This window comes from Aedes aegypti, chromosome 2 (genome assembly GCF_002204515.2).
Source record: "Aedes aegypti strain LVP_AGWG chromosome 2, AaegL5.0 Primary Assembly, whole genome shotgun sequence".
NCBI lineage: Eukaryota > Metazoa > Arthropoda > Insecta > Diptera > Culicidae > Aedes > Aedes aegypti.
The window spans coordinates 310,265,595-310,279,747 of record NC_035108.1 but is presented as its reverse complement, the minus strand read 5'-3'; the positions used below and the strand labels follow the sequence as shown (position 1 = coordinate 310,279,747).

The window sequence follows — 14,153 nt, the reverse complement described above, 5'->3', positions numbered from 1 at the left end:
TCCACATCTGTGGGGTGGACATCGTTTGCAATTTCTATCGAAATCGACACTTTTTCGAAAATAATCGGGTATTTTGAGGTGTATTCTCATAAACAACTATATTCCGCAATGCCAGGGAGATAATCCTGTTTTGTACAGCTTCACCATGTTTTTTAATCGTATTTTATTCTGAAAAATGACCCTTAGTTGATCCATAACTGTGGGGTGACTGTACTTTATGATTGAACAGCAAGTGAAGATAGTCAATAAATTATACATTTTTAATGATTTTCCGCGCCACTTTTGCTATAAAACGATCAACTGTGGGTGGTTAAAGGACAGATTTGAATTAATTTATTCCATCATGTCAGACAAAACTTGAATTTCAACACATAATTCTAGGTAATTCATGTGTTGAAGTTAGAAAGGTTTAGTCATTATTATTTTGGGCCCATATTTTGCTCGTTAGTGTCAAAATTCATGAAAATGAAGAATAAGCTTCAGCAAACTTGTGTTTATTGTCGATTACGAAAAATTTACAATTTTTTTGTCCAATACGGTATATTTTATATTCATCGTAAAAAAAATCTGCCAGTACCGGTAGTTTACCGGTACTACCGGTACTGAGAGTGACAGTATCTTAGAATCGGTATTCGCCAAAAGGGGTCGGTACTAGGAACCCTACCGGCGGCTACACTCCATTAGGTTATCAAATTTACTAAAAAAAAAGTAGGGTTCGCATTATGTGGTGCTAATATTCAATTAGAATAATCTCTGCGGATGTTGCATGTTGCAAACGACAGGACGACTGTCCAGCGAGTCAACTAAAATAGATTTACTCTATGTTTGGCGCGACCCCTTGGTTGGGCTTGAAAGGGGCACCTCCTTAGGGTCCTCTTCTATTTTTTTAGAGGCACTATTTCGGTGACCCCTTCTGACGAGTGTTGAACTAGCTGAAAATTAAAAAAACACTATACCATGCCCACACAGTTACGGATCACCCACAGTGACGGATCACTTTGGCGTTCAACATCGGATAACTCGCTCAAAACATAAACGTTGACGAAAAACATATTTTTTCCATGTTATACTATTTGTCTTCTACCATTTGTAATGTTAAGCACAACATTCAACCGCTAAATAACGGTGTTTTTGACAAATGTTTAGTTGGTACCACACAGCTATCATTATATGGCCGTTTTCTGTAAGAAGTGCCGTCAGCATTCATAAGCTCCCACAGGTGGTAAAATTCAAATGTTATAGCATGTTTTATGCTCGTTCGCTTCGATTTAGTATGAATTCATCTTTGGAAAACATTTTACATGAATTTTTATTCAAAACATCGAATATTAGCACTTCTAACTAGTGATCCATAATATGGACCAGGAAATGATTGTTTACCACGGTTATGGATCACTTCAAAAGAATGTAGATTTCTGCTATTTTATGCATTGGATTCGACTTTTTCAGACAATAGCACTAAGGATATAACTAATAAAACATCAAGGTTTGTAAATTTCATATTTTAGCAGGCAAAAATGGGAGGAAAACTTGGTGTGGAGCGGAAACAGTTCATGTCTCAGTTACTACAATGCAGTACCACAATAAAAAGGGCATTTTACCCTTGTTTCCAGCTCTAACACTACTATTTTTGCAGTAATATATGACACATTGTTAACTTTCGCCATACCATGCAATACAGATGCATTGAGTTGAAAATCTCTTGATTGTGCGCACTGATCCGTAATATGTCACAATTTGATCCATGATATGAAAATTGATCCATAATATGGTTTTCAGGAACCGACACAATTTTTAATTTTTATGCAATCCTATGTAAATATTACACTCAAAACAGTTTACTAACCGAAGTTCCAATTTGAAACGATTCGATTCGTGCTTTTAAATTACAATTTTACGTTTTCTATGTCGTTTTATTTAATTTTATAGGTCGGGCCCAGATAGCCGTAGCGGTAAACGCGCAGCTATTCAGCAAGACCAAGCTGAGGGTCGTGGGTTCGAATCCCATCGGTCGACTTCCCAGGGCATAAAGTATCATCGTACCTGCCACACGATATACGCATGCAAAAATGGTCATTGGCATAGTATGCTCTCAGTTAATAACTGTGGAAGTGCTCATAAGAACACTAAGCTGAGAAGCAGGCTCTGTCCCAGTGGGGACGTAACGCCAGAAAGAAGAAGAAGAAGGTCGGACTCCACACTATTTGATCCATAACTGTGGGGTCATGGTAATAATGAAAAAAAAAACACAGTTGTCTTCTTTGAAAAATTCCTTTCGTTTTTCTCCTTGGCATTACCTCCTAACTTAGACAGAGCCTGCTTCTCAACTTAATATTCAACTTTCACTGTTATTATTTGCCTAAGTTGCCATTTTCGCATTCGTATATCAATAATACTTTATGCTCGACCGGGAATCAAACCTAGACACCTTCAGCATAGCTTTTCTTTGTAGCTGCAAACATTACCACTAGATAAAGGCTGCTACAAATATTATTTTTCTTTTATGTCCAACCCCCCACAAAAAAACCAACAAAATGTAGAGGAGTAAAAGAACTCCTCTATTTTCTTGATCTACGTTATGTATTTATAGTTTTAAAAGTTAAATTACGATCCAGAGGATTATTGAAAAAAGTCCGAATACAAAAAAATTGAAATAAAATAAAAAATAAAATTCTAAGGTGGGTCCAACGAAATATTGGATTAATTTCTAAAACATTGATAATATTCCTTAAACAGTCACTAAAAGAATGATTTCTAAAGAAATTCAAAAGGAATTGTTTGGAGGATTTTTTTTAATTTATTTGTTCAGTGCAATTTTTAAAAAAATATTTAGCAGAATCTAGTAAAATTTACTTCAGAAATCTTTGGGGTTGTTAAAGTTGTTAACGTTGTTAATATTTGCAACAAATATTAGTACGAAAGGGACCTTCTTTAGCCGAGTGGTTAGAGTCCGCAGCTACAAAGCAAAGTCATGCTGAAGGTGTCTGGATTCGATTCCCGGTCGGTCCAGGATCTTTTCGTAAAGGAAATTTCCTTGACTTCCCTGGGCATAGAGTATTATCGTACTTGCCACACGATATACGAATGTGAAAATGGCAACTTTGGCAAAGAAAGCTCTCAGTTAATAACTGTGGAAGTGCTGTTGAGAACACTAAGCTGAGAAGCATGCTCGGCCCTAGTGAGGACGTAAAGCCAAAAAATGTAAGTATGAATCCGAGACTAACAAATCCTGGACTAATCTATACAAGGATTCCAAGACAAATTCCTGGGGGAACTTCTGTCGGATTTCTTGGAGGTTCCTCTGGGCAGAAATTTTCCAACTCCCCCTAGAGACGTTCCAAAGCTTCCGATATATCGGAATATCAATATTTTGCTTTCGATATTCGATATTTTGGTATCGATATTTCCTATTCAATATATCGATGGTATCGATATTTCCTTCCGATATATCGTAAACCAATATTTGGATAACAATTGCAGGGTTTTCTCGTGAAACAATTGATTTTTTTATTATTTGAAAGCAGTTCACATACCAATTTTTATATGATGTATTATAAAAAAATATATATTCATGTCCATATCGATCAAAATTCCGATAATATTGAGGGTTTAAAGAATTGTTTGCGAATCGTTGCAAATTCAACATCGGGTATCTAAGCAATGCAAGAATATTACGGTCTTCAAATATATCAAACGATATTGCGATATATCGATATTTTGATTCAATATATTGGTGGTATCGATACTTCGATTCGTTAATCGTATCGAATCAACTATCGATACTTCGCAATATCGGAACGTCCCTAACTCCCCTGCTGGTAAACTTGGCTACAGCCATGAATAAGCGTATAAGTGGTCTACTAAACCAGTCATTCGGCAGCACCGTCGGTCTGGTATTGTGACCTGCACTGAGAACATGAGGGCTTCAGAGTAAGCTCTGTCATCGACATTGGATGGGCTCAGGCTGGTGCCGTTCGTTGAGATGAATAATTGCCGGGTATACGTTGAGACCTAAGCAAATAGTCATCCGGTTTAGGACGTGATTTATATATTTGCCAAAGCGTCACCAAGTTGGAACTGATAAAAATCGTGCATTTATGTTCGAGTGATGGCGCGGTTCTGAGGAAACGTGCTCGCGTGAGGAAAAAACATCTTTCGTAGGAAGATTGGTAATCTCGTGACAAAATCAAATCTCGACTCGGTCGGATACGAATCTCTCAGATCATTTATATGCACAATCAAACTTTCCACCGGGATGGATAGAACAAAACTGCTGCTGCTCTTTCGAAACATTCAAGTGGAATCTCATTAATCATGTGAATCACCACTTCTCCAGGTTTTCTGCAGCCTTCTAATTAGAGTTATACAAGTGTACAGCAGAGTATTGAGACGGCATGCTTCTTATCACAACAAAGTTAAAACCGCCGGCTCAGTGTAAATAAAATGTGCAAGCGGAGTGCCTACCGAATGATAATCTTGTGCAAACGATTCTCTGCTGGTGGATAGCAATCATAACTATACTAGCGGTTCACCGTGTAGGAAGAAAGATACAACTTTTTGAAGGGGATGAAATCAATTTGTATCTCCAGTGTATCTTTAGTTAACATATAATATTTAAATAACAGCTGATTATATTATTGAAGCCTCGGCAATTATGTGCTTGATCAGAACAAGGATTGAAGTTATAAGCTTTTCGATCTTTCGACTGTTCTATTTTTTGGTATTTTGATTAAATTTAGATACTTCCATGTCACTAGTGCCAATGAACAGCGTATTGCGTCAATCAGTGGCGATTATAAATTTCTTGAAATGTTTATTGATCATTACTGACATGATCATAAAACTTAATGATATTAGTGCTACCGCGGTGTGACTATAGTTGTGTTGTGTTGCCATTTTAGATGGTCGTTAAATTCTCTGCACCTTTACCCAGTTTTTAATTTGGACTTGAATGTCAGCTCTCTGTGATGTAACTTACATTTTTATTTTCAAATTAAACACAGATGTACTTGGCGAACAATTGAGCCGCTTAATCTAAGCTTAGCTTCTTATTATTATGTGACATTACTTATTGTGATACGCATCACATAAGTTGAATTATTTACAATTTAGTTTGGTATATTATAAAAAGAAATCAATTGAGGTGGTGTAAATTACAAAAACTTAGTTTGAAGAAAAACGACTTTGAAGTTTTTACTGTAATTTTTTATTCCATGCGAATTATATGTAAAATCGAGTCAATATCTTTTACGAAAAGATCCTCGACCGGCGGGATTCGAACCCACTACCATCAGCTTGGTATTGCTGAATAGCTGAACGTTCACCCTTCACGGCTATCTGTGCCCCCAGGTTTTTAGTATAGTTAGTTCAATACCGTCCGAAATTTCACTTACATCCCTTTGTGTCTTTAAAGTATGTATAGCCTTTTCTGATTATATTTTAAAAAATCGTGCAACAAAATTTATATCTACGCCTTTTTAAGGGAGTTGTCGTCAAAAATAATTATTTTAAATAGAATGATGATGCTTGAAGCAGATTTATATATTGAATGTTGCCGTGAATCGCAAGTCAGTCCCTTCTGCATTTTCGTCAAAATTGAATTGAGTTCAGTTTTCAACATATCTTCCAATGCTCGTTCAGCTGCACTGATAAGGTGATTTTCGTATTTTTCGTTTTTCCACAAAAAACGATTAAGTTGGAAGGCTTGGTGTTCCGATTGACCCGAAATTTTCACCACTGCTGGAGAATACAGTCAACTCTCCCTAACTCGATACTGAAGGGACCATCGTATCGAGATAAAGAACGCATATTTTTAAATTTTTGATTTTTTATTGATTTTACCAAATATGTTGAAATGAGTTATTTTGACATCAAAAATAATAAAATTTCAACGCATTAACCTACTATACACTTTAGAACAGTGTTAAAAAAAAAAAAACAAAATTTGATGACCCTGAAATAAGTTTTAAACCTTTATTTCTCGAAAACTTATTCATACATACTCAAGTCAAAAATGTATACAAACTTACTTTATCGATCCTACGTGTTAAGCAGGCGGAATACTTCATGTACCGCTCTGTACCAACTCAACTTTTCACTTTTAGAACGTTAAATTTCCGGATTTACAAAACGACGAAAGTAAGATTTTCAACTTTCGCAACCTAACCACTACTTTCGCCGCCCCGCTGTATGGAGAGACAAAGTGACTTAACCACGAATCAAAACAAAACACTACTTGAGTCGATTTTACACAGGTAGAAAAACGTCGCAAGTAACTGAATAAAACGGCTTATCGTTTTGTCATAAAGTTCTTGTGTGAAATAATAGAAACTCCATAGTTTTTAAACGCGAGCTCATTGTATGCAAAATTTAAGAAATGTACACGTCGAAAAAATGTTAAAAAGGTGATTCATTTTAAAATAGTTTTAGAAGGCAGGTTGTGATTCTTCTGAATTAATTTTCTCAAAACCGTATGAAAGTTACTAACGTCGATTTGAAAAAGTAATCGAGATTTTACTAATATCACTCAAAATAATCCACACGTCAAGGCTACGTGAAAACATACGTAGTTTTTTTCCATTGCACTTTCCACGTAGCACTTACGTGAATCATAGGTGACGATGAATGAACGCATGAACTCACGAGCTTCTTCCATTTCACTGGTGTGTCCGGTAGTTGTTACGTGTTTTCTTCGTACGTTCTACAAATTGCATTAGTGGAGAGTAGGTGACATTCCAGTGTATTTTATCAAACATTATAGTTCACATCATGTTGTTTCTCGTTGATTTTCATCAATTGTTTCAAATTCAAGGTAGTCAAAGTAAATTGAACTCAGACATAATTTGCTTAACTGCATTATTTATTGCACTTTGATTCTCACATTTGGTGCAATGCTTCCATAGTCTAGATGGTCCGAGAAGCTGGTTCTTGCACACGGGTGGGAGATGTTCTTATTAAAAACTCCATTGAATGAATCTATGGTTGTTATTTCATGGAAAATTTGGAGGCATGAGCAAATTTGTGTCATTTTAAACTATACGTAAGTCCAGTAGTCACTATCGGCAAAATCCTGGCTGCAGCTTCGCTGAATTACGATTAAGATTTATGACGAAAAAACAAAACAAAACAAAATTAATTTTGGCAGACTTTAAGTGCTAACAATTTTAACATTACTTACTTTTTCACCAAGTTGGATTAATAATCGATTAAAATGTCGTTTACGGTTTTCGGTCCGTCCGACACACAGTAGAATGGATACTGAATGAACACAACATTCAGCTGTCAAAATGAACGGGACTCTACGTACGTGATCATCACGTAGTAGTGATAGGGAACTTTAGTAGCAACTATTTACAGTTCATTTCTTTTTGATCAATGTTCCGATGATTGTTACGTATGTCAGGTAAATTCTTGAAAAATTCATTTTCCAGGTTCTACGTGATTTTTCACGTAGCCTTAACGTTTCGATTTTTTTGAGTGTAAATATCATAGAAAGTATTAAAAACCGCACATAACCTTGCAATAATTGAAATCCGATTCATGTTATGTGCATCCATTAATATTCATTTGAAGAACACATAGAACACATTATGACACTTCATACCATTCATTTACTGTGGATTGTATATGAACAAAAGTCATGTACACAGTTAAAAATAATGAAGATTACACGTCATGTAAACTTCATTTATGCGATGTAAACATGACGTCATGTAAATTTAAGTCTGGAATCATGTAAATATGTGTTATATGTCACGTAATCACTCAGGATCCTGCTGGATTACATGACATATAATAGAAGTTTACATGATATATCATGTAAATATCCATGATAAACCACGCTCCAATTATGTGCATTATATGTCTCAGAAATTTACACGCTTCGTTCGAACTGTGTATGTGATCCGATGAATTCTATGTGATTTGCCGATGTGAAAATTTAGTTTTATTTTCGTGCGTACATTCGTGGCCGAGTTTGGATCTCAAGATATAATTGTGATGGATTGAAGCAAGTTTTAATCTAAAGCGACATATATTGGAATTTTGGATCAGTTAGCAAATAGGGTAAGTTAAATATTTATTAATTGAATGTAAATAAAAGTAAATGCATTTCAGACTTGAGTTTACAGGAGACATCGCTTTGATTGGAAGCTGAGAATGGCGAAACAAAGACAGAAGGAACAAAAAACGCAGATCGCACAAAAGTGTTTCAAATCGTATAGGATGTGATGTACTAAGATATACCAATTAATGTGGTTGGCTATCTAACGTGTTCAATTACACATTCGATTAAAACCTAAGTCAAACTCAATTTATTGTAATTAAATATTTGGAACAACGCAGATAATTTGTCAAATAAACAGTTTTTCAATTATGATTATATTGTTTTCTTAATTATACTAAAAACTGAAATGAAATCATCGCAAACTTATTATACTATCATGTATAAAACACTAACAATACTCATATTTTTCATCTGAATTTGACATAACACTTATCATCAAAATCCAATGGTTTTTATTTTCAGTTTGCATGACATGTACCGTGTTTTATCAGGTGAATCAAATCAAAATGGAAGCGAACAAGTTTAAGTGATAAATTGATGAGCGTTATGTGAAAAGCTATATGGGAAAAAAACCATATGTGTTTTCAGATAAATCTGACATGATTACTCGGTTCAGTGTAAGGTAATCTTGTTCATGAAATTCTGGATGATCATTTTTTATTATTTGTACCGTAAAATGGGGTGAAGTTGATCACTTTTGAGCGGTTCTGTTCTATAATCTCTGGTAGGATACATGTATTATCATCCAAATATTTTTAAAACCTGTACCGGTTGGACGTTTATCGAATTGTACAAACGATTTTTTTACTAAATATTATCATAATAACAAAAACATTTTTTTTAAATCAAAACGTGGAATTTTTTATTCCGGGGTGAAGTTGATCAATTACTATAACAGGTTTTCTAAAATAAAGAGACATGCTATTTACTAAATATGGGGTCATCGATCTCGAATCAAGTCTCAAAAATCTTACAACTTGTTGATTAATCGATCAATTTTAGAATTGAATGTTATGAATAACAGAATACACCACATTAAACGCCTAAAGGTATGCTATTTCCTTTGAAATTAGCAACTCGCTCACAAAAAGGACATTTTTTTCTTTGAAAATAAATTTTTATTCTCGATGCAAATTAAAAACTGGGTTCCCGTAATATAGCTGGAATGTATTGAACTGTTTATTTAAATGGTGTATTAATATAGCTTTGGCAATAGTCAAATGTTTGGAGTAGAACACTGCAACAGTTCATAGAACATTTCCTTAAAAATCTTGATTGGTGAACCGAATTTAGAAACATCGAGAGCAGCTATCAGGTAATGCGATATCCCAGAAGTTGTGATAATTTAAAACGGATCATAGCTCTCTTCGCAGTTTTTACATGTGGGTACGGGAATGATCAACTTGTCCCCACCGATCAACTACACCCCGAATTACGGTACACTACTTCTTTTCTTCTTTGTGCTGTTATGTCCTAACTGGGACAGAGTTTGCTTCTCAGCTTAGTGTTCTTTGCCGAATGAATAGCTGCCGCTACGACTGTCAGGGCCCCTACTACTGAGAAGAAAAAAAAATCAGTCCAAAGTTAAAATACCAGTTTTAACCGAGAGACTGGAACACATGTAAGTGAATTATTCTCAACTAACATCTTTTTCATCAGACGTTGTAAAAAACTATAGGTCACTCTAGTAGTGAGTTATACATTTATGGTTAACTATGCAGATACACCACCCTATTACTCCCATCCAAAAAATAAAAGTAAAAGGCGTGTTCAAAATTAGTTTAGATTACTAAACTAACTAACCGCATTCTTAAGTATACACAATACATTTTACTGTTTTTAGTCGTTTTACTAAAAAATATCATATAAGCATATTTATCAATTTGCAGCATATTGTAAACGGGTTTCTCCAAACATTTCAATTTTTAATCTCAGAATAACATATTATGAAAATAATACATGGAAAATAAAATCGATTTCATTACAGCAGTGTTGCCAATTTTGATGATTGTCATTGAGCTTCGAGAGTTCTTTTGGAAATAAAGCATTTGTTTTTCTATTGTGCTTTAAATGTGATGTGGAGATTAAATAAGCAACTTTATGAGGGCGAAGGTCATTTTTCATATTATTACTACCGTAATCCGGGGTATCATTGATCAGCGGGGTAACATTGATCGGAATGACCCATCTCATAAAAAGTTCGCATTATCATTTATTGATGGAACATTTCCAAATCATGAATGGTGCTTCTCTTTCTTATATTTATCAGCTGATAAAAGTGAAGATTTTTGCGAAAATTGCGTTTACCTTATGCGTAAATTTGGCAACTTTTCGAAACAATGATTTCAATGGTTAAGGATGACACTACCAAATATTCATGTCTAACATAAGTTCTGTAAATGATATGAGCAAGGAAAATGCGGTTCTTACTAAAAACGGCATCGCCGAAAACGATTCCGTTGTCAAAACTTTCATAAGTATGTTCAATTAGGCAATATTACCGAATTACTGTTGAGAATATAACTTTCCCTTAGGAAATTGCCTACCTTTAGGCGTATTCTGTGGTTCGAGATGTTTTTAATTTTAAAATAACTCAAAAAGTAAATGACTTGTAAGCATTTGGCCTTCATATTCGGCTTCAGGGGCCATGATTTTAGTAGGTCACGACATTTTCATCATTACCGAACGTTGTTTACATAGGTGATCAATGTTACCCCATATCAACTAAATCAAAAAATCACTCAAAACATTTTTTTTAACATGCTTAAACCTTTCAAAAAACAAAATAAAGTATATAGTCACGAGCTATGGGTGGCAGTACTTGTTTTAAAAACATAAAATTTGCAACTTTTGCATTTTCGAACCAAATATCTAAGAAATATTCAAAAAAATGATCAATGTTACCCCGGATTACGGTACCTATACTAGTACTTCCGCCAGAACGTACTTTAAACCTACAAATTTTACTCATATCAGTTCCCTTGAAATTTGAATTATTTTCCTCTAAAAAAAATCGGTGAAAAATGTGTTTATGATATCTGAAAATTTTTTACTCTTGGTATTTTTCAGCAGGCTTGATGATGATTTCGACGAAGATGCTTTTTTGAATATAAAAAATATAGATGTCTAGTTTTCCAGCCAATTTCTAACATTCATTGATTTCAGTAACCTCTAAAAATCGACCGTTCTAAACGTTGTTCCTTATTGAATTTTTTTTTACCCCTTCTTATGGAATTTGAAAGTTATTTTGATGTCGATTCCATATCGTTACGAAGCTATACATCATCTATATCTCGTCACCATTTTGAAGCAACAAGAACAAAAATTTTATCTTGTTTCCATACTGGTAGCATCACGTTTTTAAATATAGACATTTTATATGAACACTGAACAATCTTAAATGAAAAATAAGTTCGCTTGAAACAAATCTCTGAACAAAATTGGTACAAAGTTTGTATATTTTTATACACAAACAATTTCTCGTAATAAACACTATTCGTATTTTAAATCAAATTAATTGATTTGAAAACATGTTATCATACTTAAGAATTAGTTTTCTAATCAACAATAAGATTTATCGAACGAATTCTGCCAAAATTTCAACATCGAGAACATAAAGGACAAACACAAAGATTTCGCTGTTTTGCTAAAAATACTAGCTCAGCATAATTCAATCAAAATTTGCTTTATTCACCAAAATTTTGCAAAATTAAGCAAACAATAATTAAGTCTGTGAATAATTCTGGTATGATGAAAGCAAAGGATATTATCTTTAAATTGATCAAGACATAACTTCTAGATTGCAAATTGTAGAATGAAGAGCTTTGCAACATTGTAGATTGCATTTCTTAATAAACTTACTGATCAAAGGATAACTCGAACAAGCAAAACACGAACACATCGCAGCAAATGCATAGCGTGATCACCACCGTCAAGGAGGATGACACCTACGCATCGTCGTCGCCGGCTGCTGCAAGGATGCGTGCGAAAGTGCGATCACAAGCTCAAGTATCGCGCGCTTCGACACGCGCGCGGTTCCTTAACGTAGGGGGACCGCAGCAAGGTAATTTAAATGACTTACTTGATAATCTTCTCATGCACTTCATCCGATGCGTTCAGGTGCAGTATACTGGCCTCGACCTTGGCAGGCGGCAGCAGTAGCCGCTGGATCTCCTCCGGGGTCATCGTTTTGTTCTCTGTCGACGCCGCCGTACTTGACTCGGTGACGTTCTCAGTGGGGGTGCTGGTACTCGAGGTGCTAAGGGTTTCCGTACTGGTGCTACTGATCGTCGTGACGGTATCGTTATCCGCAGGGTTTGTATTTTGATACTCCTTAATGAGCTGTACCGTGTCCACATACTCGGTTTCATTGGCAAGATTTGCTCGAGTGGGTGCTTTCGAAGCCTCTGTCGTTATATCATTCGGCGGTTCCGCGAAAATTTCAACAGCAATAAAGAGCACGCTTACGATAGCACTGATATGAATCATGGGACGCATTTTTACGGCGTACACTTTTACTCTTGATGTTTGAATTATTGATGGAAGTTGTTTCAACAACTAGATTCACTTCACTTGATTTTTTTTCAGATAAACAGATATGGCATGCTTCGAAAATTGGCAACTGGTATGTATTCACTTCAACTAGAGCACAGGCATAGGTGATTTCATGTATAACCGGAGGTAGTAAACTAATTCATATCCAGAGCAGCTATTATTCCGTTTGACGGATGAAATTGCTTGTTTAGAATGCAAAAATCACGTTTGGAAGCACCTCTCTAAGGAGGGCGACTTATTGAAAAGAGCACTCTCGTTTGTCACAATATTTATCCAACGGCCCGGTACGAAATGTATATGAATGTATCCAATTGTATGGTCACTTGAGTATAGAGTATCTTCGAGAATCACTTCAATGTTTGCTATCCAGCTGCAAAAGCCACTCGAAACTAACCGGGAAGTAGGAAGGAAATGCACACTGCAAGCTCTCAGAACTCGAGCACGCGTCTCGTAACGCAATAACCGCCACCGACCGATTAGGCAAAGGAAGGATCAATCCAGCGCACGCGACTCACACGACGCGAAAGTTAATAACCAATGGTATCTACCTATGAACTCGCTAAGGAATGAACCGATCCTAGCCGAGGAGCACTGATTTTATTCTATGATGATGGGCGATCACTCGATGGCTCGCCGTGCTTATTACAAATGCTGCGCAGGTAAACCGCACGAGACGTTCTACCACCGACCTGACCGAGCGCCGCCGGAGAGAGTCTCGAGAACTGCGCGAGTAACCTCAGAATCGGCCGGGCTCTTCCGACTATATGGGCCTAGGAGACGTACGCGATGAATGTTTGTTAGGTCGTGCTCGCTAAGTTTTGTAGGTGGTGTGGCGCGCACAGGTAGCTAGCCACTTCGCAGATGTTGAACCCAACCAAGTAACTCGGATACTATAATAGCTGGGAGAGCCCTCGATGATAGCGGAGATGCCGATGGAAAATGTATCACTGAGAGCAGACTAGCGCGGCGCTTTGTGATCTTATTGTTCCTTATCGCAACATGGAGAAAAGGGAGAACGTGGGGTTAGACAGTGAGTCTATTTTTGGTAATTTATAATTTGATTTTCATTTTTGGAACGAAAGTCTTGTGTCATAATAATTATAAGACTGCAATTTTTTGTGACTTTTCCTTGGTTGTTCTAAATTTTTTTGGTTATCGTGTTCGTTTTACAGTGTTCGTAGATGAGCGTTTTCGTATTTTATTTTGCGTTAATCTTTCACTAATGATACTCGCACTGGATGACAATAGTTATGTATCACGAAACTGGTCGTTTGTTCTACGAAATGATTCGTTGTTTTCTGTAACGAATTGAATTCGTAGATACATTTCGTAGAAAATACTCTGTTTATACAGTCATCCCTCCATGAGTCGATGTTCCATTACTCGATATCGACTCATGGAACCATACTAAAAACATAAAATCATGGTTACTATGATGGTCCCCTCATTCAGCTTTCCAAAGAATAGCTGTTCCATGACTCGATATTTCCATGAGTCGATGGTCCCTTCAATATCGGCTCATGGAGGTTTGACT

At 35.9% G+C, this 14,153-nt stretch overlaps 1 protein-coding gene across 1 annotated transcript in view; it reads right to left on the bottom strand.

Moving 5' to 3' along the window:
- LOC5564979 (glycine receptor subunit alpha-2) overlaps window positions 1–13,507 on the bottom strand; it is a 52,700-nt gene extending 39,193 nt beyond the window's left edge. The window contains exon 1 of the mRNA XM_001649283.2: window positions 12,147–13,507. Coding sequence (XP_001649333.2) covers window positions 12,147–12,562 — 416 coding nt within the window. The 5' untranslated portion in view covers window positions 12,563–13,507. The remainder of the gene's footprint in view (window positions 1–12,146) is intronic.
- Window positions 13,508–14,153: the final 646 nt, after the last annotated feature.